We start from the raw sequence: 10,000 nt of genomic DNA on the forward strand, positions 1-10,000 counted from the left end.
ATTAAAATTGTATTTATAATTTATATAAATAGAAGTTATTATTTTATTATTTAAAAACAAAATATTTATATATATATATATATATATATTTTTTTTTTTTTTTTAATGTGAATATATATATATTATAATATATTAAATATATATTTATTGTATTTATATATATATTAATTAATATTATTTTTAAAATTATTATTTATTACCAGAAAAGACACATTTTTGATAAGAGGGGCCTTTAGGTAGATATAATCTGCTGACCTTTTTTCACATTTTCTGCACTGAAGCCCTTAGCATCATCACATTAGCCGAAATATTTAAGACATATTCCAGCAAGTTTGTAGCAAATGTGTCGAACATTTATGAATGACAAATGTCACAATTCTGTGGGAATCCGAGTTGTTTGCATGCAGATTCCGTCTTCCGGACTTTATTCCATATAAATGACACTTTAAAGTGCTTGAACCCCACAGATCTCAAACATCCCTCTCTGTTGTGTCTCACAGAAGGAGAAGAAGAGCAGTGGTCTACTGAAGCTTCTCTCTGGTGCTGCAGCCAAAAAGAAATCCCGCTCGCTGCCGTCCGTCTCCCCGACGCATGACGCACGTTCCCCGGCCATCGAGCCCTCTGTCTCCTCCTCCCTTCAGGGCGCAATGGCTCCAGAGCTGCGGTCCGCAGGCGGTCACGGCCGGGCGGGGTCGTGTCCCATCGAGAGCGAGATGCAGGGGGCCATGAGCATCGAGCCGCTCCACAGGAAGTCTGGCTCACTGGATCTGAACTTCTCCGTGTCTCCACCAGCACGTCAGCTCTGCTCGTCATCGCCGCTCGCCATCAGACCCGAACCCAAGCCGTTATCCAGAGAGAGGTGAGCGGTGTCTCTTGATCTAGTCATGAAACCTGCTGACCTCATTTATCTGTGCTGTGATGTTTACTTATCTTCTTAAATATTTAATGTATCCTTCATTGTGGCTCTCTTTAGAAGTTTGTTTTTAACAAATCCAATCCATGTTCAATGGAAATTATTTATTTTTTATTTTTAACAGTAAAATGTTTCTCTTTATAATAAATATATTTCATATTTTTTTATTTATGTGTGTATATATACAAAATAATACTTTTTATTCATATTTTTATTTATATAAATGTTATTTTTCTAATATTTTTTATATTTTTATTAAATTAATAGACAGTATATATATATATATATATATATATATATATATATATATATATATATATATATATATATTCAAGAAAAAGCACATTTTTAATAAGGGGGTCTTTAACTCCATTGTACCTTATCTTATTTTCAAATTTTATTTATGTAAATATATTTTATTTAATTGTATTATTTAAAAAAAATATATATATATATATATATTAATCAATATATATATATATATGTGGTTAATACTTATGTGCTTTTTATTATTATTATATACAGATATGGGAGTTGGAGTGGTGGTAGCGTAGTGGGCTAAAGCATATAACTGGTAATCAGAAGGTTGCTGGTTTGATCCCCACAGTCACCACCATTGTATCCTTGAGTAAGACACTGAACTCCAGGTTGCTCCGGGGGGATTGTCCCTGTAATAAGTGCTCTGTATAATACATTGGTACTCAGAAGGTTGCTGGTTTGATCCCCACAGTCACCACCATTGTGTCCTTGAGTAAGACACTTAACTCCAGGTTGCTCCGGGGGGATTGTCCCTGTAATAAGTGCTCTGTATAATACATTGGTACTCAGAAGGTTGCTGGTTTGATCCCCACAGTCACCACCATTGTATCCTTGAGTAAGACACTGAACTCCAGGTTGCTCCGGGGGGATTGTCCCTGTAATAAGTGCTCTGTAAGTCGCTTTGGATAAAAGTGTCTGCCAAATGCATAAATGTAAATATATATATATATACACTGCCTGGCCAAAAAAAGTCACTCTAGTTAGTTACTCTAATGTTTCGTCAGGCCGCCTTTAAATTTGATTGCGGCACGCATTCTTTGTGGCATTGTTTCGACAACCTTATGCAACGTCACAACATTTATTTCTATCCAGAGTTGCATTAATTTTTGGCCGAGATATTGCATTGATTGTAAAGTCTCCTCCAGCACATCCCAAAGACTTTCAATGGGGATAAGATCAGGACTCTGTGGTGGCCAATTCAACAGCACTCTTTCACAATTTGAGCCCGAGGAATCTTGGCATTGTCGCCCTGGAATATGCCTGTGCCGTCAGGGAAGAAAAAATTAATTGATGGGATAACCTGGTCATTCAGTACATTCAGGTAGTCAGCTGCATAACGTTGCTGAACCTCGACCTGACCGATTGAAGCACCCCCAGATCATAACACGCCTCCAGAGACTTGTACAGTGGGCACTATGCATGACGGGTGCATCATGTGCTTCCCTTCTTACCCTGGCGCACCATCACTTTGGAATAGGGTGCATCTGGACTCGTCAGACCACATGACCTTTTTCTATCGGCTCCACAGTCCAATCTTTATGCTCCCCATTGGAGCAACCTGAGGTTAGGTAAACGTACCACATGCACACACACACTTTATTTGCATTGACTGCAGGGTTAAAGAACAAGAAGTGTTATAACGAATACTTATCTAATGAGGAAAGTCGTGTATTTTAGGTAGAGATTTAATAAGTTATCACTGTGCCTATATTACTAATCCACCTCAAATCTGTCATGTTTTCACTACATCCAGTTTCGTGGCGCCTAAAGAAACCTCTATCGCCCCCTTGTGGTGTGAGGTTTGTAACCGCCAGAGCAGCACAAGAGCGTATGTAATGCATTGGCCAAGTGCTCGCGTCTGCGTTCGCGTACTTGTGTGAAGTATTGGCACTTTTCCACGGCACGTTATGATTCCACTCGCCTCGACTCTGCTCGCTTTACTTTTCTGAGCGTGCATTTCCACTGCAGTTTAGTGTCGCCTCAACGTGGGTGGGATTATAGGCTGATCGTCATAGTTGCGCCACCTCTACTGACGTGACATCATCTTAAACATGACACAAACTGACCAAAACAATAACACACACCGCTAGCTGTTAGCTACTAGATCATTGTGTTCAGTGACGCTGGTAGTGACAATTCTCTCTGACCAATCAGTGATCTGCAAGGTTTTGACATCACATTTAGTATCGGCTCGGCTTGCTTGGAACCTCGACCCAGGTGGTACTAAAAAAGCATCAGGTACTATCCACAGTGGAAACCCCCAAAAAGCGAGCAGAGTCGAGCAGAGTGGAGTTGTACCGTGCAGTGGAAAAGCCCCATTAGTTTCGGCCTTTTAGCTGTTTTCTTTGCTTAATACTGGACAATAATTTGCCCCTTCTGAATCACAGTAACGACCACGGGATCCGTCTTCCAGCATGGTTATATATATATATATATATTAATCACTGCAATAATGATCCAATCATAGTCTTCTCAGTGTTTGCTTATCTAAATCTAAACAGCAACTTTTTGTTTGGCCAGGCAGTGTACATGTACATGTATGTACATCAAAGTACTGGAGTCCCGCAGGGCTTCGTCTTAGGGCCTCTCTTATTTATTATTTATCCTTTACCTCTTGGTAATATTTTTAGGAAATTTGCTACAGCTATGCTGATGACACCCAGCTTTACCTGTCCTCCAATCCTACCGTCTACTTTTCCTCCATCTATCCTCTCAGATTGTGTAGTTGAGATGAAAGAGTGGTTTACATCAGATGGTCTTAAACTAAACCGCTGTAAAACTGAAATTCTTCTTGTTGGCTCAAAAACCAACTTGGCCAAGTCTAAATGTTGCTCAGGGAATATTGATGATTTTCCAGTCTCTGTTGCTAAACAGGTTAAACGTTTGGATGTCATCGTTGATCGTACTGTATCGTTCGAACCACATATAAACAGTGTCATTCGTTTTGCGTATTTCCACATACGTAATATTAATCGACTTTGTCCAGCTCTTTCAGTAAAGAACACCACGATTCTTGTACTTGCTTTAGTCACTTCCTGTATTGATTATTGTAACGCTCTTTTTTATGGTCTGCCATCAAGACTTCTCTATAAACTCTTTGCGTAGTGGCGTAGTGGCTAAAGCACATAACTGGTAATCAGAAGGTTGTTGGTTTGATCCTCACAGTCACCACCATTGTGTCCTTGAGTAAGGCACTTAACTCCAGGTTGCTCCGGGGGGATTGTCCCTGTAATAAGTGCACTGTATAATACATTGGTACTCAGAAGGTTGCTGGTTTGATCCTCACAGCCACCACCATTGTGTCCTTGAGTAAGACACTTAACTCCAGGTTGTTCCAGGGGGATTGTCCCTGTAATAAGTGCTCTGTATAATACATTGGTACTCAGAAGGTTGCTGGTTTGATCCCCACAGTCACCACCATTGTGTCCTTGAGTAAGACACTTAACTCCAGGTTGCTCCGGGGGGATTGTCCCTGTAATAAGTGCTCTGTAAGTCGCTTTGGATGAAAGCATCTGCCAAATGCATAAATGTAAATGAATTAAGTGCTGAATTCCTATATTACTCCATATTACAATCCCTGCATTGGCTCCCAGTTAAATATCGCGTTGACTTTAAAATCCTTCTCCTTACTTACAAGGCGCTCAATAATCCCTTCATTCTTATTTGACTTTCTTCAAATCCACACTCTTCCTCGCTTTTTAAGATGGTCTTCTGAACTCAGTCTTGTTCTCCCTCGAGTTCCCACAACATCTATCATCTAGCGCTCTGATATAACAACCACATATCCAGTGATAAAGTGATATCCGGCTATTGTAAGTCATCTTTCTTGTTCCTTGTATCACTCCACGATCTCTGCAAGTATGTGTAATATGCATCGTATAGTGAGCTGCTGGTGATGCCCAATGACAGTAAGAGACATAACAGCATAATTATCACTATACAAATAAAAATAGCTTGACTTCATTTCACCCAGCCTTAATACAGTGTCAGACTGAAATTAACCAAATGTTATCCATTATTAGGTCGAATTCTTAATTACTTTCGATGAAGTGAAGCCGGTTTGCACACATTATCTGTGCTGGGTTAGTGTCCATTCAGTAATGCAGGACACAAACGTGGATGCGCAAACATGGACACAAAATCTGTGCGGAACACAATCTGCACGGTTTAGTTTGGATCTTGCGGGTCGGTTCTGAGCGCTGTATATAGCGGAGGATGATCTGGAGTGTACAGCATCACTCACTACTGTGATTCAGACACATGAATCATCTCTTTTACAGCTCAACTTCACTGCTTATCACGATATATGGAGGTTATAAAGCTCCTCAACGTCATTTGATCATTTTTTGACGAGTTACTGCTGCGATGATTGATAGAAAATGCACACCAACTTCTCTTTTAAATCAAATTCAGTTTACCACCTGCTTTCCTCAGGAGGTAATAGCGCAATGATTTCTGCAGTTAGCAATGTAGCGAAACAGTTTTGTGTGTGTGCGCCGAACAAAACAATGTGAATTACCCTTTAAGCTCTGAAGGTGTTTTAAAGATTTCCTGTTTCAGTGGTATACCCAAAATGTTATGCTTATAACTTGACAAAAGTGTTAAGTATTTGTAATCATTGCAAAGAAAACTTTTAGGATTTTGTTATTTTTTTTTCTTTTTCTCCCTAATCTGTAACGCCCAATTCCCAATGCACTCTAAGTCCTCGTGGTGGTGTAGTGACTCGCCTCAATCCGGGTGGTGGAGGACGAATCTCAGTTGCCTCCGCGTCTGAGACCGTCAATCCACGCATCTTATCACGTGACTTGTTGAGCATGTTACCGTGGAGACGTAGTGCGTGTGGAGGCTTCACGCTATTCTCCGCGGCATCCACACACAACTCACCACACGCCCCACCGAGAGCGAGAACCACATTATAGTGACCACGAGGAGGTTACCCCATGTGACTCTACCCTCCCTAGCAACCAGGCCAATTTGGTTGCTTAGAAGACCTGGCGGGAGCGAACTAGCGAACTCCAGGGGTGGTAGGCAGCGCCTTTACCACTGAGCTACCCAGGCCCCCCTTTAGCATTTTTTAATGATATAGATTATGATACATTCTGAGAATCTCAGCCCAAGAAACTGCTTAAAAATCACCCCAAAAAATTACTTTTTTCTTACTTATGTGTTTAAAAAAGGTGGCAAAAAAAAGTTTTTGTTTTGTTCCCAATCACGTCCAACTGTATCTGAGAAAAATGTGAGCATAAAATCTCACATATGATTATTTAGAGTCTGTGATTATCTTTCAATCGAGTCCACACACAAGATAATCAGATGTATAGATCATTAGATAATTCACATGAAGCACAATGTTACATATGACCACCAGGAGATGGCGCCAAATACACGACACAGACTCAATGATGACTCAAATGACACAGAATGAAACTCATTCTGTGAAATCTCATGACTAAAATCATGTGTGCATGCTATGCAAACCTTTAGTCATTGTTGTGTTTGCATGTGTAATTAGTTCTTATGTACAATTATTATCTTTTATTTGTTTGGAGATGTTTTTGGACACTATGATCAATTATATTTGTAATGTTGGAACTTTTGATCGCTTTGTCGTATCAACACAAATGTTCTCAGATATGGTCGACATGATTGAGAACAAAACAAAAGCAGTTTATCAGAGCCGCATTATTTACACCCACAGATATATAATGACAAATTAGAAAATAAGAAAAAAAAGTAAATTTTTGTCTTTTTTTTTCCCATAAATTTTCAGCAGTTTATTAGGCTGAGAGTCTCAGAGTGTATCATAATCTATATCATAAAAAAAAGTTTTCTTTACAATGATACAAACACTTGACCCTCCTTGTTTTTTTGTTTTGTTGTCGAGTTATAAGTCTTTAATTTGGGGTATTCCACTGAAACAGGAAATCTTAAAAACACCTTCAGAGCTTAAACATCACTTCACACTTCATATGCCACTGCCTGAACCCCACTGAACCCCCACAATGCACCTCATTAATCTCTGCCTGCATCACCTCGGTCTAATGATGGACTACACTCTTATAATGGAATACATCAACTGTCAATTAATTACCAACAAATCCCTTCATCAGACAATTAACAGGACAATTGCATCAATGTGAACTTCTGCAGTTAATCCAGGATGAACTTTAAACACATGAATCATTAATCTGTCAATAAAAATAATGATTTTCTGTAAAGCTGCTTTGAAACGACGCATGTTGTGTGCTACACAAATAAAAATGATTAAAGGGTAAAAACCATCGGCATATTGTTTACTATTAATCATGAAGACCGTTAAGATTCTGTGTTTCTTCATTCAATTGTCACAGAAACAGAGTAATCGTGCGTCTCCTCCGTGTCATTAAATCTGTGTGACCAAGAACATCAACAACAATCACAAATGATTGTGTTTTTATGATGCATAATTACTGTCAAGTACATTCAGTTTTGCTCTTCTGATGTTCAATCTGCTGTCAGGTATCGTGTGGTGGTGCCGTACCCGCCTCAGAGCGAAGCAGAGATCGAGCTGAAGGAGGGCGACATCGTGTTCGTGCACAAGAAGCGAGAGGACGGCTGGTATAAAGGGACATTACAGCGCACCGGACGAACCGGACTCTTTCCCAGCAGCTTCGTGGAGAGTTTCTAGGTGAGGAACATCCGCCAGCAAACACATCTTGGGGGAGTCGCACCGGAAACATCTCATGGTCCAACACATCTCTACAAACCGAGGCGAAGATGTCATGGGTGCATTTAAAGAGAAACGATTGAATGAGTTCATTAGCTGCTCACAGAACAAGCACATTTACTGCCATTCTCCTCATAGATCTGTTAGGAAAGCACTTGTGTTGTGGATTTCCCCAATTCTGCCTCACACAACACAAACACGTCTTCTCCACTGAAGCGGTGCCGGTGTTCAGCCGGTGTTCAGCCGGTGTTCGGACTCCAGTCAAACTATGACGTGCAAACATGCAGCACATCGTGATCTCTCTTTATCAGTCTTAACATCCAAAGTCCTTTAATTCAGTGTCTTTATACAGCCACAATTCTGCAGCATTATACGGCACAACAACCTGTTCTGGAAGTAAAGACCCAGAGAGGAATTTATTATTAACAATAACTTATAAATGATTAAAGGCAGACCTACCGCGAGCTCTGAGGTTGTTAATCGATGTTATATAATTCTAATAAATATATATTCAAATATCATATCATATACACAAAGTAAAAGAACAGACTTTTTTTAGATTATTAAAAAAATTATTATTGGTTTTATTTCAATATATATATATATATATATAATATTTAATTACATTTTTGCATTAATTACAGGTATATATATATACATTTATTGTATGCAATTTTGTATTCTTTTATATATATATATATATATATATATATATATATATATATATATATATATATATATATATAATCATTATAAGCATTGAAATATTTTTTATATATATATATATATATATATATATAATTACATTTAAGTTTTGCCTTGATTTTATTTATATATATAGAAAATCAATGCAAGAAGTAGAATAGCATTCATTTATTAGATTATTAAAAAATATTGATTTTATATATATATATATATATATATATATATATATATATATATATATATATATATATAATTTATTATTTAATTTTATTTAATTTTGCATTGATTTTATATATAAATTCATTGTATGCAATTTTTGATTCTTTATATATATATATATATATTTAATCATTATAAGCATTGATATTTATATATATATAATTAAATAAAAATTTTGCCTTGATTTATATATATATATATATATATATAAAATCAATGCAAAAGGTAGAATAGCATTCATTTATATGCAAAAAAATACATATAAATATATATTTATATTTATTATGTAATTTGATTTATTTTTTTATTTGATATTTATATATAAAAAACTATTAAATAATGTTTAATAGCAGAATTTCTGAGAGAACTACACTACCCATAATCCTGAAGAGAGATCTACCAATCAGAAAAGAGTTCTGCAGCTCCGCCCACTCCAGTGATGCAATCAAGTCACTCTCCCAACACTCTCAATCTACTTAATGTTTATATTCCTATTTATATATATATATATGAATATTTTGCAATTAACTTAAAATATATTGTTTCTAGACTTATAATCAACAACTTTAAATCAATCGTTTTATATTTTCACATAGTTTTTAATTCGATGACATCACTCTCAATGCATCATGGGATTGTAGTTCATTCCCTCATTAAAGATGTTAAGCACACAGTCTTGTATCTTTCACGTTTAATCAGATTTTTAAATACTTTTTGTCTTCAAATCAAAGTTTGTAATGTTGTGATTCACCTCAGAGTGTGTCGGTTTGGTTCATGCCGCACAACTCTTAATAAATGTGGAAAATACTTCCAGAACAAAGATGGCTGAAAAAGTGGGCGGTCACTGCTGCGCTCTATTGAAGTGAATTATTGTCATGGTATGATAGGTCTCAGATAACCCCACCCCTAAACGACATGTTTAAACAATACAAACTTTGATCACTTTACATGTCAGAAAGACGGCTGTCTTAGTCTCTTATCCGTTTCCAGCACCAACACTGGCAGCCTTTCAGTGGAACCAATCACACACATCACACACACATCACACACACATCACACACACATCACACACACATCACACACACATCTCGCACAGTTTACAACATTCACCTCTGATCAGATCCGGCTCTATCGTGCCTTCCATCTGAGGAAACTGCCAACCAGAAGTGATTCTTCAGCGCCCTCCAGTGTGTGAAAGTCAAATGAGGTTTCCTCGACCTGATTGGACACCTCAGAGTGAAGCAGCTTTGATGATTCCTGCGTGTCACTCAGAACGTGTTTACATTGAACATCCCAAACAGCATCAGATCGTGAAGGTCACACACTGAAATGTGGACAGGAAATGATTCCAACTGCGGCTCTCACACGTCATCAGTGTATGATCTGAGATCGAGTGTTCAACGGCTTTTATTTTTCTA

At 37.7% G+C, this 10,000-nt stretch overlaps 1 protein-coding gene across 1 annotated transcript in view; it reads left to right on the forward strand.

The window, feature by feature from the left end:
* The window catches only part of LOC127655361 (E3 ubiquitin-protein ligase SH3RF3-like), a 168,488-nt gene extending 160,569 nt beyond the window's left edge, over window positions 1–7,919 (forward strand). Inside the window, exons 10-11 of the mRNA XM_052143126.1 lie at window positions 510–859; window positions 7,451–7,919. Coding sequence (XP_051999086.1) covers window positions 510–859; window positions 7,451–7,619 — 519 coding nt within the window. The 3' untranslated portion in view covers window positions 7,620–7,919. The remainder of the gene's footprint in view (window positions 1–509; window positions 860–7,450) is intronic.
* The last annotated feature ends 2,081 nt before the right edge of the window (window positions 7,920–10,000 follow it).

The sequence above is a fragment of the Xyrauchen texanus genome, chromosome 14 (assembly GCF_025860055.1).
Source record: "Xyrauchen texanus isolate HMW12.3.18 chromosome 14, RBS_HiC_50CHRs, whole genome shotgun sequence".
NCBI lineage: Eukaryota > Metazoa > Chordata > Actinopteri > Cypriniformes > Catostomidae > Xyrauchen > Xyrauchen texanus.